Below are 23,179 nucleotides of genomic sequence, written 5' to 3'. Positions count from 1 at the left end.
GCCCTCACCCTCTCCCTTCTGGAAACTACACGTACTCTCTGTACCTGTGAGTGTTCCCGGGCCACTGTTTTTAGGTTCCACATAAACATGGGATGATGCAGCGTTTGTCTTCCTCTGACTGATTTCACTGAGCATGATGCCCTCCAGGTCCATCCATGCTGGTGTGAAGACAAGACTTCTTTTTTCACAGCTAAGCTTCCCCTGCACAAACACAGGTGTCTTCTTCGCCTGCTCCTCTGTGGGTGGGCACTCTGGTGGCCCTGCTGTGAACACGGGGGCGCATCTGTCTTTTCAAATGAGTGTTTCTGCTTCAGGAAAACGCCCGGGAGTGGGCCCGCTGTACCGCACGCAGCCCCAGTCCCAACTCTGGGGCCCTCCACACTGGCTGCTCTCCCTGCCAGCAGCATGGGGGTCGCAGTGCCTGCTCGGAACACATGCCCTGGAAGGTTCTCGGACATCACTGCCGCTATTAGAAATGCTGCTTAAGAATTACTCTTCCCCTTCCCCCAGGTCCCGTCCGCGGCTAACGAAGATTTAAAGGCTGCGTTGAGCGTAGTTTCTGTACATGCTGGCCCCTAAGAGTAGGATTGTTTTATTATCCTAAGAATAAAAAGCCAGGGTCCTCCAGCAGTAGAAAATTGCAAATAAAAAGTTTAATTTCAGAAACTGAGTTCACCATTTATAAATACACTAAAAACATAGTCAATGCAAATTCAGATTAATAATAGTACAGTATTTTAACAAAACAACAACTTTTCTAAAAGGTCATAGGCAAATCAGTGACTCGTTTCACCCAGAATATTTAACCAGTTTGAAATAAAATGAATTCTTTTCTAGACGCTGAGACAAAAACTTTGAAGACATATTATTGTTAAAAAAAAAACCTGATGACTGATAATCCATTCTGAGGTCCTTGGGATCCTAAAAACCCCACTGATGGCTGAATCTTCCCTATTTTATAAAAGAAAATCTAAACGCCTAAGGCTATTCTTACAACCATAACATAGCAATCTTCCTCCCTGTTAATAAGCCACCTCTTCTAAAAAGAACTGTGTACGTAATTGGATCAATTTGGGGGTCAGTGCACAAATTTCAAGACAGCTTCATGATGTAGAGCCACTGAGTCAGAGGCTCAGAGATTCATCAACAGGAGGCTGTAAACGTGTCACGCCACGCACTGGCCACAGAGCAGGCCCCACCATGCACACTGTGAACGTGGGGGTGTGTCCAAGCTAACCGCCCGCGTGGCACCAGGGCAGACCCTGAAATGGGAGCTCGCTCCCTGCGGAAACCCTGCGCGACCGCCCCTTCGTCATGCGTCAGCTCGGGCTTATCGCCGATGCCACATCTCTGTCGCGGTCGACAGCTGCCTCCCAGAGCACTCTGTCCCCCTCAACGCCCTGTACAGCCACCGTCAGGAACTGCTCGGTCAAGATGGCTTCAACTCCACCTCCTATTTACAGGTTTTATTTGACAGCCACAAAGGCTGTTCTGTTGCAATTAAAGCAATTTTTAACTAAAATACAGTACCTGATCTGATTTTTACATAATCGAATAAGAAGCCTATGGAATAAAACAGCTCACCTCTCCTCTGCCCTTCTACTGAGACAAACTACTGATCCCCAACTTGTAAAAAACCTTACAGTTACAAATGGAAACCCAATCGTCGTGTTTCATCGTTGACGAGGCAAGCTGCCTCTGGCGGACTTCTGAAAACACACACCGTGGCACCTGACCTCAAGGGCCGGTTAAGGCACGTGTGGCCGTGACAGCGAGGGCCGGGCGGCCCCTCCCGCGGCCGTGGACCTGAGCGCCCGGCCTGCCGTGCTGCAGGGCCGGCTGCGGCGAGCGCCAGCCTGGGCAGACGCCGGTGCTCGCCGGGTGGCTCCAGCGGGCTCTTCAGTACTGGAAGCATATTAAGGGAAGATTCACTTTCAGAAAGATGAGTTTCTCAAAATGCTCCATTAGAAGCCTAGACTGGCCGAAGCTGCCGTTCTCAGGGGGTGTGCTGAATAGCCGCTCAGAAGGGACGATGCTTGGGGGGCAGCCCAGGAAGCGCACGGCCAAGGCAGAGAGGCCGGGCCAGGTGGCCCTCTTGAGGCTCCAGTAGGCGAGCGGGTTGCAGCTGTGCTCCAGCACCTCCTCCTCCAGGTAGGCGAGCACCATGTCCTCGGGGACCTTGGGCCGCCCTCCGCGCTCGCTCTTCTTCAGCTTGGCCATGAGCGCCCAGAGGCTCTCCTCGCCGGCGCAGTCCCGGGGCGGGGAGCCCGGCTCGCAGCCGCTGGGGACGGGCGCGGGCTCTGAGGTAGGATCCAGCGTCTCCAGCTCCCTGATCAAGTCCTGCTTGCACTGCTCAGCCTCCTCCTCGGAGAACAGGGAGGCCTTGTAGCGCGGGTCCAGCAGGGTGGCCCGCACGTACCTGGGGTCGTGCAGCGTGGCCGACAGGCGGCTCACCATGGCCTCCCTGAGGGCGCGGAGCATGGTGTCAATGCCCATGGTCTCCTGGAACAGCATCTCTACCCTGCGGGTGAGGATGTGGATCATGGGGATGACCTGGCTCAGCGTGGACACGTGCGCACTCATCTCCCGGCTGGCGGCGGCGAAGGGCTTCAGGGCGTGGCACACGGACTGCATCACCTCCCACTGGTCGCAGCTCAGCAGCTCCCGGAAGCCACACTCGACGGACAGCGCGTTCACCGCCCGCTTCTGCTCCAGCAGCCGCTCCAGCATGTGGAAGGACGTGCCCCACCTGGACGGCACGTCCTGCAGCAGGTGGTGGGGCGGCAGCCCGTACTCCCGCTGCAGCTCCGCCAGCCTGGCCTTGGCACGGGGCGAGCGCTGCACCCGCTCGCAGATCTTCCGGGCGGTGCTCAGCAGGTTCTGGACCATTCTCTGGCTCTTGATGGCCTCGCTGACGATGAGGTTGACAGTGTGGCTGAAGCAGGGCACGCTGGAGCGCGCCCCCTCGTTCAGCGTCTTCCCGATGCTGGGGTTGTCGGTGACGGTGATGCCCACCTGCAGGCCGGAGGACGTCACCCAGGCCTCCCACCAACACTCCAGCTGCTTCTGGATGCTGCTGCCGCTGTAGTCGCAGTCCACTTGCGACACGTCCAGCAGCGCTGAGCAGTGGTGGTCCTCACAGTGCGGCCGGGCCGCGGGCTCGAAGGTGACCCAGTGGGCCGTGAGGGTCAGGTACTCCCGCGTCTGGCTGCTCATCCAGATGCCCGACGTGAAGTGGACCACGCCGCTCTCGGCCTCCTGCAGGTGCGCCATGATGACGTGCTTCACGTCCTCGTACATGCCCGGGATGGCCGTCCGGGAGAAGTAGGCCGGTGGGGGCAGGGAGTACTGAGGTTTCAAGTATGCCAGCAGCCTGTTGAAGCCAACATTGTCCACCAGTGAGTACGGCTGGAGGTCAAGGGCAATCATCTCAGCAATGAGACTTGTGATTTTCTTAGCAACAGGGTGAGAATCGTAAAACTTCTCACTGCCGTCGTCAGAGGCAGCGGCGCCTGCCGACGGTGGGCCCAGGGGCGCCTGGGCGCCAGGAGGGGAGGGTGGGGCAGCCCGGGCGCCCTCGGGCTTCAGCACGCCCCCGTGGAAGCGCTGCAGGTGCCGCAGAAGACAGCTGGTGCCCAGGTTCGTGGGCTTCTTGCCCCGGCTGATGGTCCGGCCGCAGTGCAGGCAGGCGACCTTCGTGGGGTCTGCGGAGCAGGTAGAGAAGTGGTCCCACAGCTTGGAGGTCTTCTTGCTGTTGACGGGAAACGCAGCTTGATGGTTCTTGGTGCCCACGGTCGGCAGGCTGGTCAACCGGGAGGAGGACATTTCAGCGGAAGCCAGGGTGGCATAGGGTGAGCTGGCCAGGCCAGCCCCCAGGAAGCCCTTCTGGGCCCCGGCCACCTCGGGGTGGCGCCTGTGGAGGTGCCGCATGAGGCAGCTGGTGCCCACGTCGCCCCGCTTGCCCCGGCTGATGGCGCAGCCGCAGTGCCTGCACAGGGCCTTGAGGCTGTCCGCGGGCGCCAGCGAGAAGTGGTGCCACACCTCCGACTTCAGCCTCTTCATCACCTTCTTGTTCTGCTGGAACACGGCGCCCGGCTCCCGCGGCCGAGGGCTCGGCGCGCCGCCCAGCTGCGTCTCGGGAGATGACCCCCACGAGGCCTCGCCTGCGTCGGAGGAGGGGGACGCCGCGCCCCCGGGGCCCCAGAGCGCGTGCGGCTCCTCCGCCGGCCGGTCGGGAGAGGAGGCTGCGGAGGCGGGGTCCTGGAGCGCCCTCCCCGGAGACACCGGCAGGGGGCCGGACTCCGCGTCTGGCGGCGGGCGGGCGGGCCCCAGGGGCGGCGCGGGGCCGGGGGAAGGCGCAGCGGGGCCGCCGCTCTCCCGCAGCACGATGGCGCGGTGCGCCCGCCACATGTGCCTGATGAGGCAGCTGGTGCCCAGGTCCTTCCCGTTCTTGCCGCGGCTGAACTCGTTCATGCAGTGGACGCACACGGCCTTGGAGCTGTCCAGGGGCGACAGGTAGAAGTGCTTCCAGACGGCCGACCGCCGGCGGGACCCGCACCCGCTCCGCGGCAGGGACAGGCTCTTCTCCGCCCCGCTCTCGGCAGGCTCGCTGCAGCGCAGGGCGCGCGCGTGCGGGGGCGGCCCCGCCGGGCCCTCCTCCCGGCCGTACCTCTCCGAGGCCAGTGCGTCGGAGGCGGCCTCTTCGGAAGAAACCGCGGAACCGGCGTCCTCCATGGCCTGGGGGGGAGCCAGGCCCTTGGCGGCTGCCCCGGCGTCGGCGGGCACGGGGCGCGGCGCCGAGGCGGGGTCCGCCGCCAGTGCGCTGGGGTGCGCCCTGCGCACGTGCCGCATGAGGCAGCTGGTGCTCAGGTCCTTCTCGTTCTTGCCGCGGCTGAACTCCTTCATGCAGTAGGTGCACACGGCCTTGGTGCTGTCCCGCGGCGAGATGAAAAAGTGCTTCCAGGCCGGGGACTTCTTCCTGGAGCCCAGGCCGCGGCCGGCGAGCAGGCTCTGCGTCACGGCCTCCATGGCCACGCTGTACAGCGTGCTGCTGTACTGCGCCAGCAGCGCCCCGTAGTCGTCCTCGGGCTCCGGGGAGGCGCGCCGCCCGGCGGGCTGGCCTGCGCAGCCCACGCCGCCGCCCTCGGCCTGCTCCTGGCCGCGGCCCGCCTGCCTCCCGTCCTCCAGCTGGCTTCCAACGTCCATTCTCTGCACACTGTGATCAGGGGTTTGGGAGTCATCTTCCTCTATTTTCGAGTTCGTGTTCTCCGAATCACCTGCTCCTTGGGGACGAGGCTCCCGGCGGCTCTCCATGACTAACCATAACTATCCGGTTCTGGCTGAAGAACTCTCTCTGAGGATGTTTATGAATATGGCTAATCATGAATCTCACCGAGCAGCGGACGGGCGAACTCATGAGCATGTCACTTCATGCCGCTGCTGGAGCTCTCCCGCTAAAAGCATCGCTGTGCAGACGCGCGCGCACATGGGGTGGACCTGCTGGTCTCGGACGGGGGAATGCTGGCGGCTTGATAGCATGGTGCTCCTTCTGCGTCATCTACAACATATGGAACCAAGTAAGACAAAGGACCCGCTCACCTTTCACATCCAGAGTCATGGATACGTCGGCCTCTATATGTGTGAGAGAAATTCCAAAATGGTCAAGTGAAGCAGAAAAGCTTGCTCCTTGACTTACAACCCGGCCACAGGACGAGACACCCTCTCTGGTGGCCTCTCCTGCCCCGAGCACCCTGCTTACCTTCTCAGAGTCTCTGCCTCTCTGGGCCATCCCCACTGCTGCCACGGACGAGGGGCCTGCGATCTGCCTTCTTCTGATGTCTGCCTAACCAGGCTTGAGGCTGAGCATTTATTTAAGAATAAAATCCTGGTGGTGGTAAAAAAAAAAAAGAAAGAAGATATCCTCTGAATAGACATTTCCCCAAAGGAGACATACAGATGGCCAAAAGGCACATGAAAAGATGCTCAACATCACTAGTAATCAGAGAAATAGAAAATGACACGACCTCACGCTGGTCACAGGGCCATGATCCAACAGCCTACCAATGATCCATGGCGGCGGGTGTGGGGAGAGGGAGCCCGGCCCCACTGCTGGCGGGAGGTAAGCTGGCGCAGCCACTATGGAGAGCAATATGGAGGCTCCTTAAAAGACCACTGACAGCTGCCACACGACTCTGCAGTCCCACCCCCGGGCACACATCTGGAGGAAGCACCGATGTGAAAGGACACACGCACCCCAGTGCTCGCAGCAGCCACGGCCAACACGTGGACGCAACCTGAGTCCCCGTCAACAGGTGAGCGGGTGAAGGAGGCGCGACATGACATGTGCAGGACTACGTGGCCACTGAGCGATGGAATAACGCTGCGGTGGCAACACAGATGGGCCTGGACAGGAACAGAGCAGGTGAAGGAAGCCAGACAGAAACGCGGCGTCGATTACAGGCAGAATCCAAAGAAAGACGACAAACTCATTTACGAAACAAAAACAGACTCACAGACACAGAACACACACTTACGGTCCCCAAAGGCGAGCGACAGGGGAGAGGGGTAAACCAGGGACCTGGGAGTGACATGCACGTGCTACTACGAGCCCCAAGCGTCAGAAAGAGACCACAGAGAGAAAGCACCACGGGACGTCCACGGTGGCTCAGCGGTAAAGAATCCGCCTGCCAATGCAGGGGATGGGTTTGATCCCTGGTCCAGGAAGACCCCACATGGCTCTGAGCAACTAAGTTCTCACACCACAACTCCTGAGCCTGCACATGGCAACCACTGAGGCCCACGGGTCCAGAGCCTGTGGTCTGCAACGACAGAGGCCGCCGCAGTGAGAAGCCACTCACTGCAACAGGAGCCGTCCCTACTCGCCAAAACAGAGAAAGCCCGCGTGCTGAGGTGAGGCCCAGCACAGCCAAAGTAATTTAATAAAAAAAAGAGAACATACCAAGACTTGGGAAGGTCCATCATTGCAATTTTAGCCCTTCTAATTAATAGGTGGGTTTCCCTGCTGGCTCAGTGGTAAAGAATCTGCTTGAAAATGCAGGAGCCCCTGGTTCAATCCCTGGGTCAGGAAGATCCCCTGGAGGAGGGCATGGCAACCCTCTCCAGTATTCTTGCCTGGAGAATCCCATGGAAAGAGGAGCCTGGTGGGTTACAGTCCATAGGGTTGCAAAGAGTCAGACATGACTCAGCAAGTAAACAACCAGACATCTCCTAAATGACTGACAACACTGAACATTTTATGCGCTTCTTTGCCATTTGCTTCTCTCCACTGGTGAAGCATCTGTTCACTTACACTTCTCTGGCGGTGGGGTCTTGGCTGCAGCGCGCGCCGGCACTGTGCACGCTCGGTGCACGCTCGGCTGTGGTGTGGGGCCCAGACCAGGGGCCAAAGCCGAGTCCCCTGCGCTGCAAGGCAGGCTCTCAACCCCCGGACCATCAGGGAAGTCCCCAGCAATTAATTTTTTTATGGATTATGCTTTGGGAGCTGTATCTAAGAAAGATTTTCTCCTGTGTTTGTTTTATGTTTAGATCTTTGAAAGACTCAAATTCATTGTTTTGTATGTGAATATCTAATTGCTCAAGTCCCATCTGTTGAAAAGATCATGCTTTTCAACGAAAGAACACCTTTGGAACTGTTGAAGACTCACGGTGTGAAGGTGCCTGTGTGGCAGCTGCTTACGTGCATAAACACGAGGGAAGCGTGTGTGTGTCCGTTCAGCACATCCTACCCTTTAAGTAAGTGCGCTTCACTGTACGGCAGTCGGCTCAAGGTGGGAGAGTGTGAGGCACACGTCTGTACTGGTCTGTGCCCCCAGTTCCTGACACAGGGCTCCTGAGCCTCTCGGAAGCTCCCGAGTGACAAGCAACACCTTGTGTTCTAGTGAGGCGATGATGGAAGCTCATTACCAGAGCGACCATGCCACGGTTAGAAACCGACTTTCAGCCCCCGGCCCCCAGGATGGCCTGGAGACTGAGCTGACACTCCTCAAGCCCACATCACGAAACCCCAGCAGAATCCCAGCAGCTCGGGGTTTGGGGAATGGCTAGGCTTGCGAACACACCCACGGGTCCGGAGGGTGATGCGCCCCAACTCCACGAGGACAGACGCCCCTGCACTCAGGAGCCTGTGTGTCCCCATCTGGCCGTTCATCTGTGTCCCTTTTCACATAGTGAAAGTCTCAGTCGTGTCCGACTCTTTGCGAGCCCATGGACTGTAGCCCGCCAGACTCCTCTGTCCATGGGATTCTCCAGGCAAGGACACTGGAGTGGGTTGCCATTTCCTTTCCCAAGGGATCTTCCCAACCCAGGGATCGAACCCTCGTCTCCTGCACCGCAGGCAGACACTTTACCGTCTGAGCTATGAAGGAAGCCCCTTTCCACATAAACCTGTAAATGTGAGTAAGTGCGTCCTTGCTGTGGCAGCCGCCTCGGCACTTTATTGCGGGAACCTCGGCTTTGAAGCCTCTCAGTCAGAAACCCAGGTGACAGCAGGGCTGCGGTGAGTGGGAGCGGTCTCTGGGCCACCTGGACCCCGTTGCTCTGAGCACGACTCCAGGCAGCGGTGTCTGGAGCGGACGGAAGGACAGTGAGCTGGTGCCGGACAACAGCCGGCGGGGTCTGCCAGATGTGAAGCACTCTGTGCACAGAGCCGGGGGGACACGGACAGCGCCTCTGCTCACAGGCCGTGCGGCGGCAGCGCAGGAAGTGCAGGGACTGGCAGACTAGGGCAACGGGTAGGCTGACTCCACGCCGCCTACAGAAACACGCTACGCGTGAAGACAGAGAGGCTCACAGCAAAAAGACAGGAGGCTGCAGCGTGCTGAGCCCAACCTGGGCACGCTGGCAGGGCGCGCGAGCACAGTGGGCCACGGGGACCTCCCACGCACAGGGAGCGGACCCCGTGGGCCTGGAGTGGGGGCGGGCTCTCACATCCCTACTCACAGTTATCGGAACAAGCGGACAGAAAGTCAGTAAAGACAGCAGACGGTTTGAAAACATTACCATCAAACCCGGCCTCAATGACATTTATGGAGCAGTCCAAACAAACGGAACGTGTGTCGCTTACAGGCGGCCAGAGTGCTCGTCAAGACAGACTGCTCTCTGGACAGTGAGCAAATCCCAATAAATTCACAAGACCTGGAGTCAAAGAATGGTCTCTGAAAGGGAACTGAACGAGAAATCAGCATCAGAAAGATATCTAGAACGATCCAAAGTATCTTTAAGTAAGTAACACTTCTATATGTACGAAGCCAAGGGGTAAAGAAAAACGTCCCAAGGAAAAGTACAGCAAATTTAATCCCGAAGCAAATAAAGTGAAGAAAACAAGAAAAGATTTGAAATCAATTAAATTGGGAGGGGAGTGGGGAAGAGGTGGCAGGGGGTGGAAATCAGTGAACCCAAACGCCGGTTTTTTGGACAGATCAAAAAAATTGGCAAACTTCTACACTGATTAATAAGAGAAAAAAATGGAAAAGTCGGAAGCTACCAACAGCAAGAACAGAAGTGGGCATTACCACCAAAGACCCTACAGACACAAAAAGGAGACAGCTGAGCACCTTTACGATGATAAATTCAGCAGCTCAGGTGAAACGGGTAAATCCCGAAAAGACGCTTACGACAGAGAGCCACTGAAGAGACAGGGTCTCTGTCGCGTAGCAGTCACGACGTCTGCCTCACACTGAAGCCTGAACAGCCCTCTGCCTAGTCCCTTCTCTTAAAATTCCAGGTCAAGATGGTTCCACGGGTGAATTTCACCAAACTTAAGAGAAAAAAAAAAAATTACTGGTGAAACACTCTCTTCCGGAAGAAGACGACGAAATACTCCCCAACTGCTCTAACAAGGTAGAGCCGCCCTGACAACAAGACCCGCAGAGGCGTAACAGGAAAAGAATCCAAGTCATGTCCCTAGGATCAGGAAGAACCCTAAGAAATGTAGCGAGCTCTTAAAAATGTAACAAATCAAATTCAGCGCTACATTGAAGATAATATTCCATGAGTAAGTGGGCTGTATCAGGAGGACGTTTGGTTTAATATTAAAAAATCAACAGAAAACGAGGAAAACCATACGGCCACCGGGTGAAGAGAGGCGTTTAGTGTCGTCTCTGCTCCTGCTCCTGACGAGGACGCCCGCAAGGCAGAAGGGCAAGCCACGGGCGTCTGTGCGACAGAGGTCTCCAGGCCTCCACGGAAAGGTGCTGTCCTAGGAAGGCCGCAGGGCAAGCTCGGCTGCCTCGAGCTCGCCTCCGTCCTGGACGACCTTGCCCGCTCCTCTCTGGTCTGTGAAGAACCAGCTCATCTCCCTTCGAGGCAAACGTCCCATTCTCGGTTGACCCTGAGGCTCTCCGAAGACTCCTGGGGCAAGACCCTGGGGTGACGGCCTGGACTGCTTCCTGCGGGCCCTCTTTCACCTGCTCAGCCTGTGCGGTCTCACTTAAGCCACGTGACAGTCTTTCATGGAAGGTTCACTGTGACGTGTCTCCTTCTACACCAAAGGGCACTATGGACAGGGGTTTGTGACACTGTACAGAAGGCAGTGATGAAGACCATCCCCATGGAAAAGAAATGAAAAAAGACAAAATGGCTGTCTGAGGAGGCCTTACAAATAGCTGTGAGAAGAAGGGGAGCTAAACACAAAGGAGAAAAGGAAAGATATACCCATCTGAACGCAGAGTTCCAAATAGCAAGGAGAGATAAGAAACACTTCCTCAGAAAAAAAAGAAGAAACACTTCCTCAGAGATCAATGCAAAGAAATAAAGGAAAACAATAAAGGAAATAAAGGAAACACTAGAGATCTCTTCAAGAAAATTAGAGATACCAATATGTCTAAGGGACATTTCATGCAAAGATGGACACACTTAAGGACAGAAATGGTATTGACCTAACAGAAGCAGAAGATATTCAGAAGAGATGGCAAGAATACACAGAAGAACTGCACAAAAAAGAGCTTCATGACCCAGGCAACCACGATGGTGTGATCACTCACCCAGAGCCAGACATCCTGGAATGTGATGCCAATGGGACTTAGGAAGCATCACTACGAACAAAGCTAGTGGAGGTGATGGAATTCCAGCTGAGCGGTTTCAAATCCTGAAAGATGATGCTGTGAAAGTGCTGCACTCAACATGTCAGCAAATGTGGAAAACTCAGCAGTGGCCACGGGACTGGAAAACGTCAGTTTTCATTCCAATCCCACAGAAAGGCACTGCCAAAGAATGCTCAAACTACCGCACAACTGCACTCATCTCACACGCTAGCAAAGTAATGTTCAAAATTCTCCAAGCCAGGCTTCAACAATATGTGAACTGTGAACTTACAGATGTTCAAGTGGGATTTAGAAAAGGCAGAGGAACCAGAGATCAAATTTCCAGTATCCATTGGGTCATCAAAAAAGCAAGAGAGTTCCAGAAAAACATCCATTCTGCTTTATTGACTATGCCAAAGCCTTTGACTGTGTGGGTCACAATAAACTGTGGAAAATTCTGAAAGAGATAGGCATACCAGACTACCTGACCTGCCTGTTGAGAAATCTGTATGCAGGTCAAGAAGCAAGTTAGAACTGGACATGGAACAACAGACTGGTTCCAAATCGGGAAAAGAGTACATCAAGGCTGTATATTGTCACCCTGCTTATTTAACTTCTATGCAGAGTACATCATGAGAAACGCTGGGCTGGAAGAAACACAAGCTGGAATTAAGACTGCCAGGAGAAATATCAATAACCTCAGATATGCAGATGACACCACCCTTATGGCAGAAAGCAAAGACCTAAAGAGCCTCTTGATGAAAGTGAAAGAGAGAGTGAAAAGCTGGCTTGAAACTCAACATTCAGAAAACGAACATCATGGCATCTGGTCCCATCACTTCATGCCAAACAGATGGGGAAACAATGGAAACAGTGTCAGACTTTATTTTGGGGGGCTCCAAAATCACTGCAGATGGTGACTGCAGCCATGAAATTGGAAGACACTTACTCCTTGGAAGAAAAGTTATGACCAACCTAGATAGTATATTCAAAAGCAGAGACATTACTTTGCCAACAAAGGTCCATCTAGTCAAAGCTATGGTTTTTCCAGTAGTCATGTATGGATGTGAGAGTTGGACTGTGAAGAAAGTTGAGAGCTGAAGAATTGATGCTTTTGAACTGTGGTGTCGGAGAAGACTCTTGGGAGTCCCTTGGACTGCAAGGAGATCCAACCAGTCCATCCTGAAGGAGATCAGTCCTGCATATTCACTGGAAGGACTGATGCTGAAGCTGAAGCTCCAATACTTTGGCCACCTGATACGAATAGCTGACTCATTTGAAAAGACCCTGATGCTGGGAAAGATTGAGGGCAGGAGGAGAAGGGGAGAGGATGAGATGGTTGGATGGCATCACCGACGCAATGGACATGAGTTTGAGTAAGCTCCAGGCGTTGGTGATGGACAGGGAGGCCTGGCGTGCTGCGGTCCATGGGGTCGCAGAGAGCCGGACACGACTGAGCGACTGAACTGAACTGAACCCTGGACTATCTGGGGAGACCCAGTGCTGTCACAAGGGTCTTCAAAACTGAAAGAGGCAGAGGAGAGACAGGAAAATATGACCGTGGAAGGCGAGAGGCGCATCGTCGCTGGCTTTGAAGATGGAGGGCGGGCCCACACGCAGGGACGCAGGGGCCTCTAGTAGTGAAGGGCGAGGAGCCACCCTCTGCCAGGCCGCCAGGAGGGCAACCTGGCAGCACCATGGCTGAAGCCCAGGCTCCGAGCTCAGCCTGCTGGCCTCCACATGTATGCTGTCTGCAACCACCAAGTCTGTGGGGGAGAACTGACACAATGAACAGAAAAGGGTTAAGATTGAATCCTACGTAAGGATATGAGAAAAGGTAATGGAGACGGAAAACATCTCTAGAGATAATGGAAGCACACTAGAAAAACATGAGCACAGATTAAGCGGAACTGAGTAACTTATTTCAAAAGAAGCTAACAAAGTTAAGAAAATAATACAAAAGAACGAAATAAAATAAGACAGAAAAACACTGAGATGAGGTCACAGATCCTAAGAAACCACTACAGATGAAAGTAAAATGTCACTTTAGAGTACAGACTAAGTTACCAGCAACAAAAGAGCAAATAAGCTCCGCAGAGGACTGCGGAAGGTCAACAGGAGAATGTAGGAAAGACAAAGTTTTAATGAAAAAGAAAGAAACGGATTAAAAAAAGACTCAGAAGAAGCTGACCAATTTAAAACTTAGGTAAAGAAAATCCAACGTGTGTATAACCAAGGTGTTTCTCCACAAAAAAGGGGGACAGGGCAAGAGAAGAGATTACTGAACACTCTGAAATAAAAAGGTGTACTGAAAGAGCATCCTGGGCTTCCCTGGTGGCTACATGGTGAAGAACTCTCCTGCCATTGCAGGGACACCGGCTTCATCCCCGATCCAGGAAGATTCCGCATGCCACAGGGCAGCTAAGCCCGTGCACCGGAGCTGGTGTCTAGAGCCCAGGAACTGCCACTCCCGAGTCCACGAACCCCAGAGTACGTGCTCCGCGACGAGAGAAGGCACTGCGGCGAGAAGCCTGCACGCCACTAGAGCAGCGCCTGCTCAGAGCAACAGGAGAAAGGCCTGCACAGCAACAGAGACCGGCACAGCCGGGCATGGAGCTCAGCACACAAGGGAAGCTACTGCAGAGACAGGGGAGCGAGCCGCAGGGCGGGGGCCGTCCGCCCGTCACAGCGGGCACACAGGCATATCCCAGGAAAGCCACCGGAGTAAGAAGGCCACAGGCAAAAACCACATCATCTGCAAGGGAAAGCGACCTGTCACGAGTCTGACAGCAAGTTTCACGCTGTAAGACAACAGACTAACATGTTTAACATATTCAAGGAAACAAACACGTGAGCCAAGCCTTTTACCTCCAGTCAACCGGACATTCAAGTACAAGGACGCAGAGAAACTGTTACCAACAAGCCAGAATTCAGGTGATATTTTTCCTTGAGGCCTTCCTGAGAAGTCGCGTGGAGAGGGGAGTGCTCACGCATCTCCCTGCAGGACGCACTGAGCGAGCGTCCCGGGAGAGCAGGTGGGCACTGCGCAGCTGTAGCGTCCGCCGTTAGCCGAGGGAGGGGGCTGGACGACACGCGGGTCCCTGGGCCAGACACCGGGCTGCCTTCAGCAAGGACAGGGCCACGTGCAGAGATGGGGAGGCGGGCTCCGGTCCCCCTCGTCCTCGCAGAGGCAGACCGGGAAGGCCAGACACTCGTCCCGAAGTCCTGGGAGTGCCACCCACCCAGCTCTGCTCGGTGCAAAGTCCTGAGAGCAGCGACCCCTGCGACCTCCAGACTACAGCTCTCAAACACATCTCCCACTAAAGGAGCCGAGGTTCCCAAGGATCACGAGGTCCAGGGGCGGGAAGACCACAAAATGAGCCGAGGACGCTCTGGGGACCCAGGGAGCCAGGACCTTTGCGAGCGGACGAGGACAGTGCAGGAAGGATCCAGGCATCAACCTCAAGGGCTCCCCCTGTCCAAAAATGAGATGATCTGAACATAAATAAGGGTCAGCATTATACATCAAAACTCATCAAATGTTTAAGTCTATTAATGCATAATCCCCAACAAAATCCTCAATCGGTCACCTCTGGAGGATGATAGGAAAGCAAATGATTCGCTACTTTGAGAAGGGACAGGGAAGCTCACCCTCAGCTCCTGACATCTGCTACAGCACCAGAGGGCCAGGGCAAGGCTCCCACTCCACATCCAGCTCGCGAGCAGAGACGCAGGGACTCAGCTGAACGGCTCCACCTCATTCGGGCGCTGATTAACGCCCAGACTGGGTGCACCCCTGGGGGATGCGCCAGGAGGGGGGCCACACACGAGGTGCCTCCTGAGGAGGCCACACAACTGCCGGAAGCAGTCTACCCAGAGAACAACCCCATCCCACCACCCACCCCAAGGAGACCAAGAGCCGGGAAGACTCACGCGACCGCAGTGCCGCCAGCGGGCACGGCCCTAGCCAGAGGGGGCCCGCCACCACTGCCCTGGCTAGTCCCGAGGGCCTGTGCCAGGGGTCACGCCAGCGCGCGCCCGGGATGGGGCTGTCAGGGGAGCCCGCCGCCTTCCGGCTTATCTCCCTCTACCGCTGGGCCAGTTCTCTACACGCCAGCTCAACGTCGCAGGTGGGACGGCTCCACTTTGTTTCCTTTTGCCCACATGGGATCTCGGTTCCCTGACCAGGGACTGGACTCACGGCCCTGCAGTGGAAGCAAAGCCCGACCACTGGACCGCCAGGGAAGCCCTGATGTTTCTGTTTCAGGGAAAATGCTGCCTTTGGCTCGAGCAGCTTCCTACTACTTTTTCTACTATTTTCGCACCAAATATTCAGAACGGCAAAAAAGGACGCGGGGTTTAGCTCTCACACTGCAGAAGGACGATCTCCCTGAGGCACAGGGGGTAATTCTACGAGGGTGTGAGGAGCAGCCTGGGTTTGGTCACTTGTCCCAGAGCTCTGGAGATGCTCCTCTGGCTTGAAAGGTGAGGGCCCCCTGGTCACGGTGCCTGGGTGGCATCCAGAACCAGCTGTCCCGTGGTCCAGCCTCTATGTCCAGCAAGTAAGAACTAGCCCACAGGAAAATCATCAACACGGAGGTCAAGCAGGGTGATCACGGGCAGCGCGTGCAACAGCCTCCTCCTAGACAGACGCGGCAGGCCTCCCTGCGTGGGGCCGTGCAGCTGCCCCCCGACAGCCAGAGGGTCACTCTGAACCTGGTGGTGAGCAGTGTGGGGCTCTGCTCAGCAGGGCGCACAGCCCCCTGAACTGAGCACAGACAGTGGGGAGGAGGAGTGCAGAGGACGGACCCAGCGCCCAGGCCTGCTGAGACCAACTGCATGCATTTCAGCTCCAAGAGCAAAGCGCCTGAAGGTAGAGGCAGCTGACCAGAGGATCTTTCCGCGGGCTAGAACAAATACCGTGTATGGGAGAGTCTCAATTCCAGGTGTGTGTTCTGACTTGGGGAACATACAGTTATTCTTCATTTTGAGAACTAAAGAAAGCGCCTTCCAGGCTGCTGGGATGCAGGAGTGCCTGTCAGACAGGGTCCCATGTGTGCACGCCCTAGTCCCCGCCCTGCAGTGGCCACAGCCTCAGCGGCTCCCTAACACAGAGACCAGCTTCCGTGCAGGCCCTCGCCTGCCACACCACCAAAAACACACGACGAGCATCTCCATTCCTCAGGCTGCAGACGCAGCAGATTAAAGGAAAAAACTTCAAGCCATCTCACCCAACCGGGCAGGAAAGGCCCGAAGCTCGGCAGCACCCCAGTGAGGACTCTGGAGCCCCGACCAAGACACATTCACCCAAGGACCCAGTAACCCCACGTCCAGGGACAGACTCTGAAGACTACCTCATCAGACACACAGCAACACTTGTCCCAGGCCAGACGCTGCAGTTCCACAGCCAGGCTGCAAAACCACTCACACACCGCCAGTAAGGCCTGATACATACGTGCATCCCAGTCGCTTCAGTCTCGTCCAAGTCTTGCGACCCTATGGACTGTAGCCAGCCGGGCTCCTCTGTCCATGGGATTCTCTAGCCAAGGATACTGGAATGGGTTGCCATGCCCTTCTCCAAGGGATCTTCCCAAACCAGGGATCAAACCCAGGTCTCCTGCATTGCGGGTGGATTCTTTACCAGCTGAGCCACCCGGGAACCCCAATACATACACAAACAACGGAAAAAAAGCAAGACACGTGGGGTAAATGGCGCTTGTTACGTTTTATGATAAAAGACAGGAGGGAAAACAAGGTGAGTTGCAAACATTAATGTCTGTCTGAAGAGCTTATTTTGGCACTTCTCAGGTGGCACTGGTGTAAAGAACCTGCCAACCAACGCAGGAGACATAAGACGTAAGAGACGCAGGTGTGATCCCTGGATTGGGAAAAGCCCCTGGAGGACAGTATGGCTACCCACTCCACTGTTCTTGACTGGGAAATCCCAGGGACAGAGGAGCCTGGCGGGCTACAGTCCATGGGGTCACAGAGAGTTGGACACGACTGAAGCAACTTGCACGCTTATTTTGCAGGATAAAGCAGAAATAAAGATGGTTGCCTGTAAAGAGTGGAGGAGACAGGAATGCAAGTGAGCTTGCTGACTGCATCTTTTATATAACGCTGACTTCTGAGCGGTGTCATTACCTCTACATTAAAATACAGAACATTTCAAGCGTGAAATCTAAAGGCCTGTCAGATAAGCGACCATACTGCAAACAAAGAATGTTCAGCAAGGGACTTTAACGCGCAGGATTTTATGTGCCTGAAGCAGAATACGTACTAAAAACAAAAGAACACCCTGAATTCTGTCGAGTGATTCCTCTAGCAGCAGCAGCAGCGCACTATTCTCATTTCACCTGGGTCGTGCGCACTTTAGCACACAGAAAACAATGCGACTGCGCTACGCCATTGAGAGTCAAGATTTTCAGGATACGGAAATGATATGATTAGAAACAAGCAAAGAAATTAAGTAGAACTATATAATTTCACATTTGTCTTGAAAACATCAGCACGAACTCTTGATGCTTTACACAGTTATCTCCTAGCTCTGTGCACTAGACCAGCGCTTAAAGCGGCAGTGACACCAAGCACACTGCACACAGCTGGCCCCTGGGTTCTGGTTTCTAAACACCCTCCTGCACCAACGGGGGCCACGGCGCTCTGCAGAAAGAGCAACTGCAGCTCTGGGAACGAGAGAGGCTGCAGGAAGGATGTGCCGCCAGGAGTTGGCTCTGCGGGGCTCCCACGGGTCGGTCACGACTGTCTGAACGTACAACAGAGACGGAAGACTTCAGTGGACTATAATGCAACGGATAAATCTGCCAGTCTGCACTGATGCTCAGGAATCGAGAGGAGAAATGAAAATACCTGCCACGGGGGGGAATGCTGCAGCCACTGCTCCTTGGAAAAGGGTGACGAGGGGAGAAGGCGCAGCGTCCTGCCCTCCTTGAGTGTCACGGGTGAGGGAAACACACGTGAAAGGCAGGGGAAGGGGCCACAGCCCGACAGAGCGGGGCCCGTCCCGACAGGACAGTCTGAGGGCGGCGCACAGGAGGCCCAGCACCGCCACCTGAAGACGCCGGGTCCCTGGCGGGTGGCACCCACGGGCAGTCTTCGGACTGCCGACCACGCGGAGGGCGGCCCCCAACTGCCCAGTGTTGTTCGAGGGTCAACTGTCAATGGCAAAGCAGCAAATGGCAAACAGACCCAGAACACAGGGACATTTCTGCAAGACAACCGGCCTTGTTTCTTTAAAAACTCAACGTCCCGAGTGAGGAAACCGGACTGCGGCTCAGCCGCTGAACGCCAGGAGGACTACCATTCACTCCCTCCGCGGCCACGCTGCCGGGGCGAGCACGGCCCTCTGCCTCTCCTTTCTCCCTCTGGGGGAGGGGGCGGCATGCAGCTCGCAGGACCTTGGGTCCTTGACCAGGGACTGAACCTGGGCCCTCGCAGGCAGCGTGTTGACGTGCCGAGTGCGAATCGCTGGACTGCCTTTTCTGAGAAGAGGATGCTCAGCGGCGACCTGCTGCGGCCCCCTTCGGCCCCCTCAGAGCCTGAAAGCACGGACAAGGGGCGTGCACCAGCGCTCCAGCTCAGGGCTGGAGCAGCGGCACCTGGACGTGCTCCCAACCTACCACCCAGCCTCCAGGACACGCACACCGGCCTGCAGCCCGAGCCCCGGGCTCCCGGGCACAGCTCGGGCACCAGCGCCACCCCGTGGCCGGGCGGCCTTGTCCTCGGACGTGGCAGCCTTCCCACCAAGGCTACCAGTGCAGATCTGGTCCCCACTGAGAGTGAGCCGCATCTGCTGAGCGTGCAGAGCCACGGCTAACATCTTCCCGGGGAGCAGCCGCCTCCAGTGCAGAGCCACCACCCAGGACTGGCCGCACAGCGCCCGAGAGCTGGACGGAGGCCAGAGTGCCCTGCGGGGGCCGAACTGAGAGGCCCGGGGCCAGCTCCTCGAGACGCGGCGGGCACCCCGGCTCCGTGCAGGGCTGTGGGCCCTGTCCCCCCCGAGACGTCCGGGTCTCGGACCAGGGCTGCCGGGCTGGCTCTGCCCTGGCTTCGAGGGTGCTCCACCGAGTGCCAGCGGCTTCTCTGGGGCAGCAGGCGGTCCCACCAGCCACAGATCTGACGGGCTGCCGTGGCGAGCTGCCGCTGGAGGTGGTTCAAGTGTCCACGTGCGACCGGGTGGCACCCAAGCTCCTGCTCCAAACAGCACGCGCCCTGGGCTGCTCCCTCCCAGCAGGCCAACCGCGGGGCAGGCTCAGTCACCGGGCCCTGAGTGAGGACGGGCCCTCTGTTTAGACCTGCGGGCTTGGGGCGGGTCGGGCAGGGCTGCACAGACTGAGGAGCCCCCGCGGGCAGTGCCAGGTCAGCAGAGGACGCCCCGCCGCAGGCCCGGCCTCTCCGGTTCCTGCGGTGCGCAGACCTCGCTGTGGGGGCAGGCGGCTGCCGCAAGGCCTTCACCCAAAGGAAAGCAGAACCCAAGCAGGGTGAACACCTGAGCAAGGCAGGGACGGGCCTTACGACAGGAGACGGCCCGAAAGCAGGGGCCAGGCTCCACAGCTCACTGCCGCTTCTCACACAGGGCCTCTGCTCCGCCTCCCCCAGGCCCCTCGGCGCGGGACGCAAAGGTCCTTTCCTCTCCAAGCGGTCTTCCGAGAGCACGCTTGTCACACTGCCCATCACCCTTGCCCACGGCTGCTTGTGCTCTTCCTTGGAGAGCTCACTCCGCCTTCGCTGCCCATCCTCACCACAACCGTGCACCGCTGCCCCAGCAGGTAGGACAGCGCCAGGCAAGAGGAGAGAGGCGAGAAAGCTCGCGCGGAGGCAGGCACCTCCAGCCCTCCCGGGGCCCTCCACCTCGGAAACAGGAGGAAGGAGAAGAAGGGGCTTGCTTTCACTCCTAACGGTGCCTTCCAGGATACCAGCTGCCAAAAGCACACATCAGACAGCTAGAAGTGATCTAAATACTCCAGAGTGATTAAAATCAGGCAGTGCCGTAGCCTGAGGGAGAAGGGAGGGAAAGACAGGGAAGTGGAAGGGGACGAGGCTCTGGAAGCTGCCCGACAGGAAGTCTGCTGCCACCCGGACACTGACGGGAGGCCGCGGGGTGGTCAGGGCGGGACTCCGTGCAGCTGAATTCAGTAAGACACCAACGGTAAACAGAGATGATGCCTCCTACAGCTTATATTAGACATCAAGCCGTAACCCGGAGAACGACGGTCACCTCTCATGCTTTGCGCAGAGCAGCTTAGGAGGAACCCGCGCTGCTGAGGGACAGTCGGAGGGGCCCCAGCCAACCCTGGCAGGCGCCCCCGGTGTGCCTGCGCCCGGGCCCCTGCCCCTGCCCTCGCCGGCACTCCTCACAGTGAAGGAGGGAATCAGAGCAGAGCTGGGAGGAAGGAGCTGAGGCTGGGCAGAGACACGCAGATGAGAGTGGCGGGAAGGACAGACTGACCGCGGTCACAGCGCCTCGTGCTCCCGCAGCGCCGCTGCCCAGGTCTGCTCTCTCTCCAGCTTCCACACCGGGCAGGGATCTGAAAGACAACACACACGCCCTTTACCACGTCCTGAGCACAGCTGCCTCGGCTCCTCTGCACAGACGCAGGGTTCAATCCACGGCCCTGACGGTTCCCTTCAAACCCTTCCCAGCGCTTCAGGAGCACTCCTGGCACAGCATGAGCCATTCACGAACCTCCTTCTGTGTGTGGTGACATGGAAAAGCAGGGCAGACTTTTCATGCCCTAAAACATCAGGAATTAACAGTACGTGTGTGGCGATGTGGACTCAGAGTCTGTGCTTTCTTCCAATACAGGAGGTTAACTTCCTGAAGACTCACAGAATCTCTTAACTTGTGCCACATCTTTTCCTGAGAAAATGTAAACCACCACAAGCAGATACCATCTGTTTAAGGATTACAGGAAGCGTGCACCCCTGCACAGACAGCCCGTGGCAGGCCCCGGGTATGAGCTGGTGAGAGGAGTCTCCTCTCACAAGATAACTCTGCATGGAAATTAAGTCATAACTGCAATTTGGCTTGTTCAGAGCGCTTTTGAAAAACTCCAACTAAATCCTTCCTCCTCTCCTAATTTTAACACCGTGATGTAGAGAAGACATCAAAAGTTAATATAAAAAATCACAAGAATGCCTTAGCAAACCGGTCTCATGCAAGTCTGAGATGCGTTTTTTCAAAATTATGGACTTGATCTGATCAGAGTTAACTTCAAAACAAATAACTTCCCTTTTTCACAAACTTGAGAATGCCCACAGAAGCTTCTCCTGATGGCCCAGCTGGGCAGGGGTTTGCTTGCAGAGAGGTGAATATATGTGTGTCTATGGACAGTCACTCAAAATGCAAGGAGAGTCTAGGGGGCTGGCAATTCTCTTAAGCAAGCAGGATGGTGTGGGTCACAGAAAAAAAGATAAATGACTCCGTCATTACTTGGGTCAAAAAAAAAAAACAAAACCGCAACTGGAAAAACGATCGAAATTCTGCTCTGCAGCTTGATTCGGGCTTTCACTACTTACACTTGAATGTCATACCCAGAAACACGCATAGTAACCAAGAAGCATCAGAAGCGTGCAGAGATGAAGAGCGTCTCGTGTGCTGAGACGTGTAAACGAGGCCCCGGCTGTCCCTTCCTGGAAGCGCACAGAAAATGAAATACTGTACCGGGCTTGCGGGACACCTGAAAGGCACAGCATGTAAGGCGATCCGTGGCGGTGGCGGAGGGCAGAGGCCCTCGGGACGGACACTCACCGGGCACCTGTCTGCTGGCAGGTGACCCCCGCCCCAGGGCGACTGCGGCTCGGGGCTCGCCGCGTGGCCAGCCGTAGAGCCCACGCCGGCCGGCACGCCTGTCCCCGTGCTCGCCCGCGGCCGGCCCGGCGTCCGCGCCCGCTCCCACCGCCTCGCGCTCACTCCGCCGGCCGCGCGGCCGGAAGAGGCGCCCCGGGTGCCCCGCTGTCAGCCGGGCCGGCGGCCGCGGGGCGCGCAGCTGGAGCGGCGTCCGGACGCCGAGGCCGAGTCCGCCGCCCGGGCGGGGTCCCCGCGACGGCAGGCCGCCCCCGCCCCGCCCTGCGCAGGCGACCCCGCGCCCGCCCGGCCCGACCCCGGCCTCGCCCTCCAGCCCCCGACTCCCGGTCCCGGCCCCGGGCCCCCGGCCCCGGCCCCGGCCCCGGCCCCGACGGCGCGCCTGGACGGCCGGCCCGGAACGCGAGCCGCGCACTCACCGCGGCGACCCCACGGCCGCGCAGGCGGACGCGCCCCATTCATCGACCTCGGCTTTGTCCGCCCCCGGCCCCTCCCGCGCCGCCGCCGCAGCCGCCGGACGCTGCACCCCTCCCAGGGCCCCGCGCGGCTGGGGCGGGGCCGGGGGCGGGGCCGGCGCGCGCAGGCGCAGTGCCCGCATGCCCGCCTCTCCCCGGGGCCCGGCCGGACGGGCGGCTCTAGGTGCCGAGGCGCCGCTGATGGGGCGGGTCTGGGCCGACTGCAAGGCGTCGCCCCGCCCCCAGGGCCGGCGTGGGCCGACCGCGCAGGCGCAGTCCCGTCCCCGGGCCTGCGCGGGCCGACCGCGCAGGCGCAGCCACCTCCGGGCTTCGGCGGCGCAGGCGCAGTCTCCGCGCGCCGGCCCCGGCCCCGGGCGGCCAGCGGGGCGGCCGCGAGGTACCCGGCGCTGGCGGGGCGGGGGTCGCTGGCGAGGCGGGGGGCGCCGGCGGGGCGGGCCGCCAGGGCCTTGCTGGTAACTCGGCGGCGGGGCGGGCGCACGCGGGCCGCGTCATCGCGGGCTGCGGCCCGACGGGCGCCCGGTTCCGCCTGCAGGTGCGCGCAGGTGCTCGGCGCCTCTCGGCCGCGGAGCCTGAGGAGGCGCATGGGCCTTACCCGGACGGCGTCCGTCCCGCCGAGGGGCTCCGGGGGGCTCTGCGTGCGCGCTGGGCGCTTTTAGGCCCTGGAGTCTCGGGCGATAAGGTGCAGCCGTGCGCGGGTGCGCCGGGATCGAAGCTTAACGTGTGGGCGCCGGGGGGCCCTTCCTCTCGGGGAGGCCGCGGGCCGCGGGGCCGAGCTCGCTCTCCGTGTCTGTCTCGGACACTCAGTTTCCTAACTCACGGTAATTCACTGACCAAATAAATTC

General features: G+C 57.7%; 1 protein-coding gene across 4 annotated transcripts; it reads right to left on the bottom strand.

The window, feature by feature from the left end:
• Window positions 1-631: 631 nt before the first annotated feature.
• Window positions 632-22,410, bottom strand: ZBED4 (zinc finger BED-type containing 4). Of its 4 annotated transcripts, XM_042247901.1 has the most exons (5): window positions 22,281-22,410; window positions 21,576-21,689; window positions 20,506-20,584; window positions 5,759-5,884; window positions 632-5,557 (listed from the first exon to the last, which is right to left on the bottom strand). In XM_042247901.1, exon 5 carries the CDS (start codon window positions 5,311-5,313, stop codon window positions 1,900-1,902), a length of 3,414 nt encoding a protein of 1,137 aa, XP_042103835.1. In that variant the 5' UTR covers window positions 5,314-5,557; window positions 5,759-5,884; window positions 20,506-20,584; window positions 21,576-21,689; window positions 22,281-22,410; the 3' UTR covers window positions 632-1,899. The 4 variants fall into 4 exon arrangements, with proteins under 4 accessions (XP_042103835.1, XP_027824033.2, XP_060270284.1 ...); XM_027968232.2 differs by lacking the exon at window positions 21,576-21,689; XM_060414301.1 differs by lacking the exons at window positions 21,576-21,689; window positions 22,281-22,410 and adding an exon at window positions 21,721-21,882.
• Between the last annotated feature and the right edge of the window lie 769 nt (window positions 22,411-23,179).

Source organism: Ovis aries, chromosome 3 (genome assembly GCF_016772045.2).
Source record: "Ovis aries strain OAR_USU_Benz2616 breed Rambouillet chromosome 3, ARS-UI_Ramb_v3.0, whole genome shotgun sequence".
Classification (NCBI taxonomy): domain Eukaryota; kingdom Metazoa; phylum Chordata; class Mammalia; order Artiodactyla; family Bovidae; genus Ovis; species Ovis aries.
The sequence above is the reverse complement of the archived record's forward strand: the minus strand, read 5'-3'. Positions and strand labels throughout refer to the sequence as shown.